At 35.3% G+C, this 17027-nt stretch overlaps 1 protein-coding gene and 1 long non-coding RNA gene across 2 annotated transcripts in view; one reads left to right on the forward strand and one right to left on the reverse strand.

Moving 5' to 3' along the window:
* Nucleotides 1–17027, forward strand: part of LOC145978917 (uncharacterized) — a 46950-nt gene that overhangs the window by 13487 nt on the left and 16436 nt on the right. Inside the window, exons 5-6 of the mRNA XM_083111892.1 lie at nucleotides 163–201; nucleotides 504–682. Of these exons, the coding sequence (XP_082968018.1) occupies nucleotides 163–201; nucleotides 504–682 (218 nt within the window). The remainder of the gene's footprint in view (nucleotides 1–162; nucleotides 202–503; nucleotides 683–17027) is intronic.
* Nucleotides 11893–14051, reverse strand: LOC145978918 (uncharacterized). The gene is made up of 3 exons (XR_014440762.1): nucleotides 13827–14051; nucleotides 12595–12748; nucleotides 11893–11987 (listed from the first exon to the last, which is right to left on the reverse strand). It is a non-coding gene; the product is annotated as an uncharacterized LOC145978918 (long non-coding RNA).

Raw genomic sequence — 17027 nt, forward strand, 5'->3', positions numbered from 1 at the left:
TTGCGTTTACCGAAATGTGCCATAAAAGTGGCACTAAATAACAAATATTAAAAAAAATAGAAATATTGTGTTGAGTTATAATAAGAGTAAAGAGGTAGATTGTAGATTTAAATTCTAGCTTTCAGTTGTCAGTTTCTAATTGTATAATTTATTTTTCATCAGCTGAAGAAGCAGCTAAAAAGGAAGAAGCAAGGAAAGAAGGTAAGATCTTTCACTTAGTATGAATAAAATAGCGTACGTATATCCTGTAGTTAAACTTGATGGTGCAGTTTATATTCAAAATTATTATAATGCTTTTCCTATCAGTTGTGGTCTAACAGCAAAGTAATTTTTAGTTTTACTATATCTGTATTATATTACACTATAAATTACTTATAAATATGCTGAAGTTCAAAACTATTTTGTTTTTTATTGTTGAATTAGAGGTGGAAAATGTATGTACAAATGCTGAAAGGCACTTCTGCAAATTCTGTTTTGCTACCAATTTGTCTTCTCTTCCCCAGCAATCAAGAAGGAGAAGAGGCAGCAGAAATTAACGCTAACTAAGCAACGGGAAGAGTATAACAAGAAGGCTTCTGTTTTGAGTCGTGAATTGAACTTATTGAGTGAACAAAGGGATGAGTTGGTGCAAAGTAAGAGTGGTCCAAATGACAAGTTGCTGAACGAGAATGCCAAGTTACAGGTTGGTGTATTTTTTAAAAAAAAAATTTCACTACTTGTAAACTTTTGCAATTTTGTGGTGGTTTGCATTGATCTACGTTAACCTTTAAACACTGGTGTGGTAGACTGAATGGCTACATATGGCTACATAATGTGGCATTGGGAACATAGTACAGCTTATATAATGTTCCAAAGATTCTCATTTGCATTGTTACATGAGCTTTAAAGTGTGGTGTGGCTGTAAAAGAGGGGATGCCAAATCAGTGGCATGCCCAGGTTATGCATACGTTTTTTTTTAGTAGTCAGCTCACATTTTTCCATCTTTCCTGCCTTTGAGTTTTTTTTAGGAATGCTGGGTCTAACAAAGGGGGGGGGGGGGGTTGTGACCTCTCACAATCCCCCCACCCCTTGGCATGCCACCACCATACAGTACTGGCATTGAAGCAAACATGCTGAAATGGCCCTGGCATGTATTGATTAAATACGAATAATTAGAGTTGAACTATACTATCTTGAAATAAAACCCACACCAATGCCGATACTCTTATTGATTCACACCGATATTGATGCATGAAAATTATAATAATCAAAAGTTCAAAATATTGATTAATATAAGTATGTGAGTATTCCACTCCAATATATAATTTACGAAGAGTTTTGGTTTAAAGCATACAAGACTTAATTCAGAATATTGAAATACCTTTTATGTAATCACAAAATCCAGTTTTTCAGACAAAACTGTTACAAAATAAGAATAAACTATGAATTTTGCATAATTTCCAGGATGATTAGACTACATAAGTGTCATGTGGAGTATTTGCATACCCCATGAAAAGTATCTCCTGGTCTCGGGAAATAAGTTCCAACCGGTATTGGTTTTGGCTCAGCTTAATTTATATACCGCTAGAATGAAGAAAAAAAATAATATAGTGAAAGGTAAACACTCACCTTGGTACGTCAATGGAATTCAATGCCAAGCTCACTTGTGAAAAAAACAAGGCATTTGCGTGTTTTTAGTAAAAGGAAACGCGTATAAAAATAGTTGACCGAAAACTGTTAACACAAAAGCAGGTGAAAATTTAAATTTGATACTGATCTTAGGAAGGCTGAAGATATCCTGTACAATTATAAGAAAGGTTACCATTGTGTTCCATCGATGTGCTGGGGTGAGTTCTTACTCTATATTATATCAAAATGTTGGCGTGTGACATAAGCTTTGTTTTAAGTAAGCAATTTGGTTTGTTTCTTTTTTATCTCTACATGACCCAGTTTAATACTGTATGTATATTGATTTGTGCACCTTCTCTTAACACTTTCATATGGTACATTATTTTTTTATTTGCAAGAAACAAATATATACTGCTGGACAAAAAAACCAGAAACCTTAATATTTGACATCTGAATTGCAATTACTTATGAATTACGCCCTCAGTTAAGTATTGAACAATTTAAAGTGCTATTATTATTACTACTACTATATATACAGGGTGACCTGTAAGTAGATGTATTCCCTGAAATGGGTTAAAGTAGAGGCAATTTGCAATAAATTTGACCATATGATACCCCATCCGAAAATTAGTAGTTTTCAAGATAATCGAATTTCTATTGTTTTATTTAAATGACAATTTTCCACATAAAAATGCGAATTGAGAAAAAACAGCTCATTGTATGGCACATATTTCAGCATTTTCTGATAGCTAACAAATAAGTGGTCCTTGAAAAAAGTTTGTCCCAAATAACAATCACATGTAAGCAACGGGTGGGTCTAAACTTACAAGTGATGATAAAAAAATGCACTCTTAGTTTACTTGGCAACGTATTAATAACAAAAATGGTATGACACGAAGCGTACAAATTACTTAATTACTTCCTTCTGTCATCAGCTATCCAACAAGGTACAAATGTTGCTAACATTCACATTTGTGTACAAGAAATAATACTTTATTCATCTTCATGTGAATGGAATCAATGAACAATACAATTAAAAAACATTACACGTCTTGCTCAAAGTGGTCACCTCCGTTACGAATGCAGGCATTCAGGTTTTTACGGACATTTGATCTCGTAACTCATGATGTGATGCAACATTTAGTTAGCTTTCGAATCAGAAGTCTTGCGTTATCACAAAAAATGCAAGTGTCCGGGTTTTTTGTCCAACTGTATTTTTTTATTAATGGCCAAAAATACATGGATAAGGATTTGTGATAGAATATGCAATTAATAACTTATCCCACAATGGAGACATAAGTGAAGATACTGAGTACATTTTATTATAACAGTGTTCTGTACCATATAATGTGCAAGTATATATTAACATTTCTTCCTATTTATTCAACATCCCTTACTTTCTGAGAGTTTTATGTAAATCAGTCAAGTAGTTTTGATGAGAATTTGATTTGTGGTTCATTATACTTGTAACAGGAATGCAACAATAGTTTAAGAACCAATTATGAACCTTAAAATTCTGCTTGAAAGTACATGGTATGAAACCAGCAATTTTAAGTTTGGGTAGAATTTGGCTGTACAACATAAAGGTTAGATATTTACTTGGTTTTGGCTCAGCCTAATTTATATACTGCTAGAATGAAAAAATAATGTATATAACTAATATGTATGTAGTGTAAGGTAAACACACACCTTGGTACATCAATGGAATTCACTTGTGAAGAGTTAACTCTTTTTAAGCAGTGGAGTCATTGCACTGAAATACATTTAAAGAATTAAAACAATTGATAACTCCATACTCACAGTACAGTGCACTCACTGGCTGTTGTGTAAACAGAAGACTATTGTAATTTGCACATGCAAAGATGGCTGCTCGAACAGATAAACAGCAGTTTTCAGAATGAAAAGAACTAGAGTAAACCCGAACCTTCGTACATTTAACTCGGGTGCACTGTTCTCACTGTGAGATTATAACTTGCAGCATGCTGTGTTCGTGGAATGTACATATCCAGGAGTGACTGCTTCATTTTAGATGTCAAAGGAAATGAGGAGGGATGATTGCTTTTCACCCTTTTGCTTAATTGGTTCATATGGAAAGAAAATTGGGGCTGAAATGCTTGGCACTTTTTAGTAATTGCAAGACAAGGGAGGATGCCAGAGGGGGGCATGAGGAGAGCAGATAATCCCCTCCCCCAAAATTGTTTTTGCAATAATATTTTTGCATCTGTGAGTAAAATATCGCCCATAGAAAAGAAGAATAGCTTTAGCTTGTAAGTTTTCAGCTTCATATTGATAAGCAAATGACATAGTATTCGTGGAATAATTGGCAGTGAAAAGACTAGATCCAATCTTATTTCCTGAGGAATGTCACCGAATTCCCATTAAAAGGAAAAGTGCCATTCTTATCCTGTATCGGATAAGGGAGGTTGACAAATGCTTTCCATTGTCAACACAGCAGACAAAAAGAAAGGAAAAGTTTTCGCAAACAAGCCCCCCTTCCCCTTCATTCCCATCAGCTAGGAAGGATTCCGTAAATGCATGGGTAAATAAGCGAATGATGATCGAGCCCTGTTGTCAATTTTCCACTCACGTTTTTTGTGAAGGGACACACTCTTACATTGTGTCAAAACTCTAGGGAAAGCAACATTTAGTGAGAATCAGTTTGGCAACAGCACACTTCTTATCCGATCATGAGGTAGAACGATCGGCCTATTTCATCTTGACGGGGAATACAACAAAGGCCCTTGCCTTCCTGTCTGTCAAGGGAGGTGTGACACTCCCCCCCTTCCTCTTCTACCTCCTTCCTTCAGCCATGTCTCTTTGCTCCCTTCTCTCGCAGGTTCCTGGTGAATTAAAAAGCTGCAAAAGCAAGGAAAAGGAGAGAGAAGTTGCGTGGCCACCAGAACAGCTTTCTGGCAAATTTTGTGACGTCAACACGGCTTGGAAAACTTATAAAGTTTGAAACGGGGGTTAGAGCAAACGTAAGATAAAGGTAAACGTCCTATTATTTAACAGCCTTTTGCTGTAATTAGCCCGTCAATAAAGGTTTCATGTCAGGAATAATCCCGTAAAAGCTGAATTTTGGTCAGTTGTTAGAACACTGCTAGTAGTGCAAAATCCCAAAAGTCCCTGCCCATCCTCGCAGTGCTCCCCCCCCCCCCCCCAGCACCCCACCCAAACATCAAATGCGCAGACTCGAAGTTATTGATCCAGCCCCCGTGGCAGAGTGGTTAGCACATCATGCTACGATGCCAGTGGTCCCGGGTTCGAATCCTGGCCTGGGCATGAATGTTTGTGAGTGTCCATTCATCAATTTCATCTTATCATCGCTCATCCTCATCTTCGCAAATTAGCCAAAATTGGCACAAGAAGCGAAGTAAAATAAAGCAATTCAATCACTCTAAGTTATTGATATGTATCTCCGTAACCAATGGACGTAGGTAGGTAATCTTTTTTTTAGTCTTAATCCTCATTAGATGGGCTACAAAATAGATTTTGTCTAATTTTTCGATAAATTTCTATGGTTTTGCCATAATTTAAAAAAATAATCTGTAATAAGTTAAATTTTTCTACCTAGTTTGGCCATAAATACTGTTACAAACTTTCGGCTTGGACTGTACATCCGGTAGTCAGGTTCATGAACCATACTTGTGTCACTCAAGAGTTGGTCGACTTCACACAGTATGAACAGCTGCGGCTGTTAAAGCAGTGCTGGCTCGCATCCGCCGAAATCCCATCCAGAAGCAAGTGATAATGGCACAGGAGCTGAACATTTCACAACAATCAATGTTCAGGGTACTTAATGAAGACCTTGGAATTGGAGCTTACCGGTGGAGTACTGGAAATTTCATGACGACACAAGTGAAGAAGCAGAGGGAACTGAAATCGAGACCGCTCCTGCAGCGGTACGTTGCCAATGGGCATTGCAGGATTCTCTTCACTGATAAGAAATTGTTCACCACTGAATAAAGTTTTAGCCGCCAAAATGAAAGGGTGTATGCTTCAAACACTCTTAGTTGTTTGTGAGAGAGTTCCCAAAAATCAGAGATGCCACGAGCCCTCCTCAGTCATGGTTTGGTGGGGAATTGAGCTGTGAGAGTTCCACCAGGCCTAATTTTTGAGAAAAGGGCTTAAAAACCATGTGAAAGTGTACGTGGAAAGTGTCCTGGGGCCTTAGTCCCGACTCTCAATACGTGAGCACGGAAACGACCATTTCGTTATCACCCAAACTCGTGATTGGAGAGAAAATCGTAGTCCTGACTGGTCGTTAACGAGTGCCGACTTCGATGGCTTACGAGTTCTCGCTAACGACTAAGAATATAGTCTGTGATGCACTCAAAACAAGTTTGTCGTAGAGGCTACACCCAAGGAACCAATCAGATGGCGAGAATTAAAATCGAGAGTCGCGAAGAATCGATCGATCTTCGTAAAAATCGATTGTGGTTTGTTTACTGTCTTATGAAGTTGTCCAAATGTCGAAATTGATCTTAAATGTAAAACTGCACGGAAAAATAAATAGTGAGTTTTCTCGAATATATAATATTCATGTATGTGAGTGGCACTCCATGAGGATTTTTCGGAAGAAAAAATAAAACAAACCTATGCACTTACCAAATTAGCTAATAACGTCAAGACTTAAAAAAGAAAGAAAAAAGTTGTACAATGTTATGAATGTCCAGCCCAATATTATTTTTAAGATGTAATGGTAGTTTTCTTCACTGCATAGATGGCAGGGTGAGGGGGGGGGGGTTGTTTCTTTCAAATTTATTATGAAAAGAGGTGCCTGAAATAAGTGGTAACTTCTCGGTTCAAGTTCCGATTGTTTAATATTCAAAATTAATGGTGCAATGGTATTTTTTACACGGCTCGATTTTTTATCTGTATTCACACATGCTTTATAGTTTTAGTGATTTCTTGCTGCATCTCGTGTGAAGAACGATTTTTCCCTTCCACACATGCCTGCATGATTGTTTGGGAGTGTGTGTGTGCGTGCGTGTGAAGGTTCAGTTTTTCTTGGTAAATAATATTTTAGAAATTTTAAGGGCAAAAATGCATACATATTCCTAAAACTAATGTTTTGCTTGTCTTTGATACAAATAGCTGATTGGTGTCTTACGTTGTTAGGTTAAGCAGGTTAGATTTAAGGTTCTTAGAATTAATAAAACATTCCTAAATACTTTTGTTGTAAGGTTGGGTCAGTCAGGTTTAGGGTTCTTAGCATTATAACAATATCTCGAAGTGAACAAGACATCTAGTCTCAAGCACAAAACTCCCTTCGAACCTTGATGAAAATCTGCTAAAATTCAGTGTCTTACATAACCAGAAACCAAGAATGGCTATTTGCTGCAAATCACAGGTGCTCGTGTAAGCTCCTTTAATCGAAGTATCTCAGGTAAATAATACTTTGTGTAGAACTTAACAGTACTAATTCATTTCTCCAAGCTTCAAACTTACCTTCACATATTGCTTCCAGTATTCCAAACTACTTTTTAATACATCTATAAAATTTGCAAAAATGAAAAAAAGATAAGAAAATCATTCAACATTCGAAACCGTTGCCAACTTCTCTATTAATGGCAGAATATTGGTTTTTGGTGGGTAATGTGGAGTTTGGTGAATGAGAGCTGATTTTCTATGAGTGTTTTAGGAATATGTACGCATTTTACCCCAAATTTTCCAAATTTTATTTACAAAAAAAAAAAAATCGAACAAACACATCAAACATTGGGAAATACATGAGTTATCCATTGCTGACATAACATTAATAAAGTGCAAAAGCAACCTTTTGATGTAATTCTTTTACGGCACATTCCTGGTAAATCCAGGTTCCTCCCTTCACTAATTCATAATTTATTGAACGGAGATGGAAGTATACAGAATTCCCTTGCATTACCAATACAAGTGTGATTTTGCTCCGACTATCTATTGAAATGTACAGAAAAAATACCTAAAAAATGACAAAAATATGCTGTCATACAATGAATTTGCTAAAAATATGCCTTAGGTTTTTTTATGCAATTACATGACAAATAACAGCATTATCATAGCGTTTACAGAAAATAAGAAATTTAATTTGGTGTGGAGAAACAAGCTAGGATAAAAACATGACAAAAATCTGAGGCCTGTATGGGAAAAAAAAACTGAAAATATACTGATTTCATAAAGGTGCTTGCTTTGTCAAAAATGAAAATTGTTACTTCTGGAAGTTTATGACAGAGCCACACAATCTTCATTGTGTACCTCAACCCATCTACTTACCATTCAAGTTAACATTTCTGGAAGTGAGAATATCCTTAGCTAGTTACATGCAATAACTTATGGCAAGTTGTGAATATTCTTAACTAGATGGCACCTCCATTGTAGGAAGAACACAGTAATTGCATGACAAATTGTATGCTGTAACTTATTAATGCCTAACAGCACCAAGAAGTTACAGAACTGGCATTATAAATTTACACAGAGATCCAAGTTGTGGAAATTATGGGAGTGCAATACAGAGTTGTTTTTTTTTTTTGGAAACTCTGTGAGCATTGGCACATAATACCAAAGACATGTTTTTCATTTCATAAATTTTCAGTAAATTATAATGTCTATAACATGTAAATTTTGCATTCCTAGATGCTATTTAATGATTGGTACAACAACTGTAATTCCTCAAAACTATTTATTCAGTGAAGTGTAATTTTCAGTCGTTATAGTACCGAGACAGTGATGTGAAAAGATTTATGAATTATAATGACAATCTTAGGGTAGGATTTCCCCTACTCTTTAAGTGGAGTTTTAAGTCCACTTTTGTGCACAGATAGGCTAATTGGGACTGGACCTACAGTTTAAAGTAGGATCCGAACCACTGTGCCTCACCGGTTCTCAAACTTGGAGCCCCTTGATTACAACTATGCCATCGGGGAAGCACCCCTACCATTTGAAGTAAATGTAACAAAAATAATTTTGGATGTCGTATGCAAATGGAAATATAGCATCAAAAGGTATAATAATAGGTATAATAATAATAATAAAAGTCTAAGAGACTGAAAATGAAATCCAGAGTCCCCTTGATGTTGAGGTAATTAAGATTTGACTAATTTATTAATGGGGAGACTGTTCAAAGAAGACCTCCCATTAATGACCATTGCAATATTATTGTACAAGAACCAGATGGACCTAACTCAAATTTATGTAATATTCACGAGTGATTATGTCTGAATCTATAAAAAGTCAGTAATTTGAAGATACTTAAATCCTCTTTACCACTAATGAGAAGAGCTGGACATGGGTGCATCTGGCTCCAAAAAGGGCTTTTTTAGAGTTACATTCCTCTGGTTCTCACACGACAATATATGACATGAGGTCATCTTTATGCACTGAGAAGCTACAGTTTAAAGTGGGATCTGAAACATCAAGTGCCTCTGCTGAGTACTGAACCTGGAATCCCTTGATTACAAGATGTTAATATTTCCAATACACCAATGAAGAGGCTTGAACTGTCAGTGAGCAAATGAGTTAAGTAAACCAATTTACATAGTGAAGTACATGTTTATGCCATTTTACAACTTAATTTGTGGCTCTACGAGGAAACATTGGAGTATTGCAGCACACGCAGACCGTGGTTATTCACAGTTTTAAAGTTTTAACATTCCAAGGAGCAGTTTCTAATTGGAAAAACGGCATGGTAGTTTGTACCTGTAATGGGTTTTAAATTTTTATTGTTTTTTAACAATACACCTTTTACCAATCCTATATCCTGAACCTATGGAGAGTTCGACGTGGTTATGATTTAAACATAACCTAAACGTGAGCAGCCTGAGGAAGGGAGCAGTTGCGTCCAGAAACGTCGCAAGAGTTACCTCGATACTCACGAAACATAAGTTATTATAATATTTTTATACAAATCTGGAGGTATTTACATGGTTAAGATTTCAGATAGAACAGCACTGAAAAATATATTCACAATGCAACTTTTCTAAATCAAGTGGGAGGTGATTGTGTACATTATGAAACATGTATTCATGAAATCAGATACACTCTGATGCAGATCTTTTGTACACAGAAAAGACAATTTAAAAAAAAAAACTGACTACATGGGAACTTTGCATGTAATAAAAATAAGTTGCTTTTTCAGCTTTTTAAAACTTTAGGAAAACCCTTTAGTGTGTTCTATTACAGCTCTTGCAATAACAATCTTCTACAACAACACACTACTTTATGGCAAGAGTAACTAAGGCAATGAAGTACATTGATATTTCATAACGACAAACAAGTCTTAAAAACTGTTGCAAAGGGGAAGCATTAAACAGAATAAAATGAACCTTTTCATGTTTCATCTTGCATATGAAAATATATATCTCCTTTCTTTAAAGAAATATATTTTAATGTAACAGCCATCCAAGCCATATGAAATGGCTGATGTGCATGGAGTATATAGTGCATTTTACTGCAAAATTATCTGAAAATTCTGGCTCAAGCAGATACTTAGTTTTCTGTTGGTTGAGACCCAATCTTCAAAAAACAGCAGGCAGTAAAAGTAAATAAGTGAACCATTTAAAGCATTCCATAATTAAATGAAAGAAGTGAGGAATTGGCACTGCTAACAATATTGAAATAAAGTTCTGGTGTACCGTTACAATGTTATATTTCAAAATTACAATGTTATATTTCAAAAAGAATGTCACAGAAAACCTTTCACACAAACTTAATAACATTAAAGCACATCTGAAGATTCACACACACACAGGCAGAGTTGACAGTGGATGGGAAAACTTAATTTTCTTCCATCCCTCCATCTTTGTTTTAGGATGCCAATGGTCCATTACATTGAACAGCTATCCACCTCAGGAGTGTTTTCACCAGCACCACCTATTGGTGTCATGACCCATGGTCCTCTGTTACCTGCAAAGATAAAAAAAGGCCTGTCCTGAGTTTCCTCTGTAGATAATAAATATCCCAATAACAATTGAAAGTAACTTAACTTAAAAGATTTGAAAGGATCAGCAGGAATTAAAGTATTAACTTACGAGCACTTCTATAATCTATGCCTTTACTTCAAAACATCTAAAGTGCACATATCTGGTGATGGTCCCCCCAGTGTCTTATGAAGAAACTGTATGTTAAATTTGGCAATCCTCTAAAGTGCCACATTTATAGAAATTTTGAGTACTTTCATTCAAATCGCAATGTCAATGTTTGACTTCTAAAAATACGCAAGTGTTCCACAAAAGCTCTATTTCCATTGCAAATGGAATGTTGAACAAATGAACAAGTAATAGCCCCATCTAGTTGCTGCACTTTTCTGTGCAGTGCAGGTGTATCCAGTGTCAAGAGTAGTGCAACGAAATCACGTTCAACCAACTAGACGGAAAGCAGTGTTCGAGTTAAGAAGATTCAACAAATGCCTGTCTGCTGCTTTGAACAGTCATTTGGTTAGTTAGCACGCACCATGTGACCATACACCGGTCCGAAAGGTAGTGCAGATGGTGCAGACACCAAATACACTACTTGACTCCAAATCAACAAACTAGACGACTCAGTGTTGCACCGTGCAACCAACTAGATGCTTCGGTGCAAAGAGAATCAAAAAGTGCAGCCAACTAGACGGGGCTAATGTGTTATGACTCCTAGGTGTTTTTTAAACTTGCCTACAACAAATGAGATTAGATAACTTTATCATCCTCAATTTACATTCTACAAATTCTATTACATTTCAACAATCTTGTTATTCATATCCAAATTAAACATGTATCATATTTAATCACATGCTCATTGTGTGGCAAACATTATAGATTATGCTAACTGTGAATGTTATGTGAAGGCTTCCATGTAAAGTATTGTCTGGAATAAAAATAGTTATATGATTTTATGAAACATTTCTATTAATAAAAATGCTTCCACATAAAATTGTCCCTAGCATGGTCTTGTTGTATACTGGTAGGGTTTCTTCTTATTATTATTATTACTACTTGTATCTAAGAATAAAACGTTTCGATAACATTTGAAGAACTCAGAAATGTTTAAGTTTAAAATTTACGGATAACGCACATTTTGTAATAATAAAAAGGTGAGAGAACAGAATACTAGACTTATTGTAGAATATAGATAATTATGAAACAACACTGCACATGTATTCATAAAACAGTAATGGTAATAAACATAGTACTTCACATCTTTAATAATGCAGTTCATATATGAGATGAGTGCAATTTAAATACTTCATGGAAAAAATATTAACAATAATTATTACAGACTTAGAACATCTACATACCTAACAGCCAAGTGTTCCTTGTACCTGCCTTATTCTTATATTGACAAAAGTATCTGATGTTGGAATTCCTCATGTGTCCACCCTGGATACCGAGAGTAGTCACAATATTTTTATTTTAATTGGCTAGCTGCAAAAGAGGAAAAGTACTGTAACTTTTGCACAAATAATTGGGTTAACAAGTTGAGGTATTGATCATAATAAGATACTGCACAAATTTTAATAATGATTTTTTAAATATATATATATATATATATTCATGTTATTCTGAATGAGAAATACCATCCCATCTGATGTTACACATTACTCAGTTGTTTACTTCTGATTTATTTGAAAATAGCAACTGTTTTGAAAACCACACAAATTCACCTTTTACTGTGTTCCAATAAAAAATAATAAAATGTTAAAAGAATATCCCTCTGGAACTGTTATTGCCATCAGCACCTTTGATTTGGTTTGTCTTAACAATTATAATTGTATTGTTTTGTCCATGCAAATAGGAATAAGAGATAAAAGGTGATAAAATTTTGTTTGCTAATCCAGAACTACATGTATAGTATTGAAAATAAACTAACATGTTCACTCGCACAATATACCTACCTACATGGCCAGTCAGCCACTCATTTCAGTATTTATGTTTTATTACATTTTATTGTAGAAGCTGTCTAAAACCCATCACATGATGGATGTCAATAGGTGTTATTATAATGAAACAAAAATAACGTACACTATCGTACCTCCTTTTAACATCCAGCTGATCTGCTTGTATCATTGGAAAATTCATCCATTGTGAGGAGCAATAACCACCATAGCACTGCTCTATACACTGGCTGATGACCTATAACCATCTGGCTGGTACCTCCATGTTGTGAAAATGAGAGCTTCTAGCACCTATAAAATTATTTCAGAAAAAAAATATATAAATTCTCTTACAAGGAAAGTTCTATCAAACAGTTCCCACTGACTCAAAGATTTTCATGCTTAAAATAAATTCATGCTACCCACTATCTACACATGACATAAGGTAGTTAAACTGAGTGCATTCTGTTGATGGTTGCATATAGAAAAAAATATTTTCCCCTTTTCAATTGATGGTTACGAATACAGTATACCAAGTACCCCCTCCCATGCACACACACACACACATATATACATTATTAAAGACATTTTTGTCACAAAAAAAAGGTTTTCTCTCACCAGTGTCTGGCCAACTGATTGGAGTACTTTCACTTTTACTGGTGCTTAGGCAGGTTAGGTTAGATTTTGTGATTACAATAAAAAAAAGATAATTTTACATTCCCGTCGTGATAAAAAAAATAGATTTGGAATAAATTCTAATGTCCGTAACTCTGTAAATATACGTTTCTATGCCCCCAAACTTCTGATATAGTCTTAACAACAGTTAATCTTTTCCTGGAAATTCGAAGGAGTACGTAATTTAGTACACTCGACCTGCAATTAATACAACTTAAAACATAGTGTCAAAATTTTTTTTAAAATCTTTATCATCAGTTCACGTACTGTATAAATCATGCGTAGTGGTGCCTAATTGAAGTATTTTATAGTACCGTAATTTCATTTACTGGTTGCAACAGGACAATATGTTGCAGAAAATTAATTGTTCTTATTTTGTGCGGCATCGTTATTTTACATTTTGATGTGACGTGGGTGGAATGTTGGCATACATTTCCCAGGTGTATCAAAATATATTTTGCAGTAGTATTTTATTTCGCGATTGCTAAGCTTAAGGAATGTTGCAAAAATATCAGCTCTAATTCTTACAAAGTACGTGGAACAATGTAATTAACAATAAGAAGGAAAATTGCACGAAGTATTTAATTCTTTAGGTACATCGTAGCAACAATTCACAATACATACGTACGTATTTCACTCTCCCCCAGATTTGTTCCAATTGCCCTTAATGTTCATACCCAATAATATTAATAACATACTAACATGACGTACTTACTCGAAATACGACTGAAACGAAGTGGGCTTGCAATTCTTGTTTCTTCAAAACCATCCTCCGCAACAGCTGATAGTGTCCATCTTGAAAATCTGCAGCCGTGAACGAACTCGGTAGGTGCCTGGCTTGTGAGTGGGTTCCACTCGTTTTCTGTTAGCGCATCCGTAACCGTATTCGTTAACGAGGAGTGGAGACTACACTAAATGGCATTCGTTAGCCTTTCTTGACGAAAACGTCACGAACTCGTTAGACCTTAACGTGTTGACAGTTCAAGACTAAGGCCCCTGGACCCTTTCGTGACACTGTTGAACCAAACAATGTTTCACAATGAATCCTGGATGTTCAAGAAACCCCAGCTCATAAGGCAAGGATGACGCGACGGTGACTGGAGACCAGTGTACTCGATTTCATCTCTACTTTTGATTAGCCATCTGATAGCCATGATCTCAGTACCTTGGACTACAAACTGTGTCCAGAGCTAGAGGGGACTGTCTGCAAGAAGAGGCACCCTATAAGTGAAGGTTAAAAGCACTTCTTGATAGCAGCAGGGGCAGACTTTCCCATCAAGACCATCCGTGCTGCAATAGATGCCTGGCCAGGGAGACTTTGAGCCTGTGTGAAAGGCGAAAAGTGTACATTTTGAAAACTGATTTGTGCTATTTGTGTGTAATATATGTAAATGTAACATACTAAAGGAACATTTAAAAATCTGAAACCGTATTCAATTTATTCACAAAATAGTGTGTAACAGTATTTATGGCCAGACTAGGTAGTACTTTCCAAAGTTTTTGCCTTGTAACTACTGAAAAAATTAAATTACAAGAAATTGTTTCGGATAAAGGTTGTAGCCTAATTTATAAGCTTTAAAACGATATAAGTTTTAAAGTATTTTAATTAAAGATAAACCATAAAATTTGTCTCCCAATGAAGGATAGTACCAAAAAAGTGTCTCGTTTATCAGTCTGGTGGATAGCTAAGTCCGGAATCATTGACTTTTTGATAAAAAGCAAGAGACTTGGTAGGATTAATTGTTATACCACTTACGATATGTTCAGTCGAGTAGCCAATTGCCATCTGCGTGCTGACGGCCACCATCTTGAAAAGAGTCTGCCATATTGGATATTTTTGATTTGATATATCTCGGGAACGGTGGAACTTATCATCTTCCGTTTTTTTTCAAAAATGCTCCAAATAGTGTAAACTTCCATAATATATTAATAAATATATTTAATAAAAATAAAAATAGTAGTTTTGTAGAAAAATCACTATTTATAATTCTTTACGTGAATAATGGCAAGTTGAAAGGCTTATTAATTCTCAAACCAAACAATAATATTTTATATTTTGTAAGGCTACGAAATGTTTGTTAGAAGACTTTAGAAGAACTTATCCCTTAAAATTCTATTTTCATTTCATTTATAAATTTACCTTAAATAACATTTTTAAGATAAATACAATTTATATACAACCCAATTTGAAAATTATTTTACAAAATAGTATGAATAATATGAAAGCAATTACGCTGTGCAATATAGTTTGGATAACACTTCAAACTTCAACTTATCCACGTGATGTAACAGCACTGCTGCTTTTGTTTCTTGATGACCAAATAAGTTGCAATAATGTGACATGCGTTTGACGTCACTCAAAGAACCGTAAATCTTTTGAATCCAGGACAGTTCCAATTATTGTATGCGATCAACAAATATTCAAAATATCGAACTGAATTCAGTGGTTCTGGGATAGCCACAATTATATGGAGATGACAAGAGTATCATCATGTTGGGAGGCTTTACGTTGAAATGACTTTTTTTATGTGTGTTGGTAACGCAATCTCAAATTTCTTGTCTACATAGATATAAACATTGGAGGTAAACCAAAATTCCAATTCGAAAAGCTTGACTTGAGGAAAACAGTATCTGTGCATCAGACTACAATGTATGTGCTCTACAAACTGCATAAGGATGTATACCTTGTCAGTTGTGACACAGAAGATGAAGGAAGCACTGAGAGGAGAGATGGGGACTTTTGGGACAACTGACCAAAATTCAGCTTTTACGGAATTATTCCCGACATTTGATGTTCTTTGTCCTTCATTGAGCTAAATAGCTGAATGTATTAAAACAGGAAAACATATAATGCGGGAACATTAAATCGTGGGTCCACTGTATTTATTCCTTTCATAAAAGTGATACTGAACATCAACACAAGTGCATTTCTATTGGATAAGATGATGTCGGGATCACTTGTTAACCAAGGAGATTACAGGTGATGATTTTCGTAATGGATAAAAGTATAAATAATGTTAGCTTCCCCCAAGTGGATGGATGATACTCCGTCTATGGTTATTGTCCCTCTAACATCTGGGTAGATGACAAAAGCTGTAGAAATCTCCTAACTGCAAGCATATCTGTTTTAGTCTATTTGCTCTTGTGGCATTTTGGAGAATACATTTATCGGGTATCACTTCACATATTTGCTTTCGAATCATGGGAAACATAAAAATTTTCTAAACTGAGATTAGTTGATTTTCTGAATCATTCAGCTGCAGACTATCCTCTCAACTTAGTGCAGGTATGTGGGAAATTCTGAGTTTGGTCTCGCCTTCCAGATTTATAGAATTCCTCTTTTCAGTTTGTCGTCTTGAGGTTTAAAAGTTCTCTTGGTACCACACAGCACTTGTTGGGGAGCAGAAATTCAATTAACTTAGGAATTTCTGTTTTCCATGGGAAGCTTGCTGATGAATTGGCTGCTTCTTGTCACTCAGGGAAATTATATTGATCGAAATTGAGAGATGACAGCAACAAAAGAATCGATGAAGTTTTCTCCATTACTTTTAACTGTTTTACAGCAAAATTAAAATACTGTATCCTGAAGAGAACTTTTATTTGAATTACAAATGAATTTGCATATCATTTTAAATGTGATACATTCAGCATTAGATGTTCTTTACTCTGCTGTACTTTGTCATTGCATGTTGCATGTAGATATGTAGGGGATTTTAATTTTAGAAGGTACTTGAAGTTTGTGAAAATCTCATACCCAGGAATTTGTATATGACCTTACAATTACAACGCACATGTGTTATAGATTTATCATGATTTCATTTCTGCATCGAATAATGGTAAGTCATTTTGGTGTCCTTTTTTTGCACAAACATTTTTCTTATTTTAACATCAATACTATTGATTGAGTTGCACATAA

This window comes from Lepisma saccharinum, chromosome 25, assembly GCF_977018435.1.
Source record: "Lepisma saccharinum chromosome 25, izLepSacc3.1, whole genome shotgun sequence".
Classification (NCBI taxonomy): Eukaryota; Metazoa; Arthropoda; class Insecta; order Zygentoma; family Lepismatidae; genus Lepisma; species Lepisma saccharinum.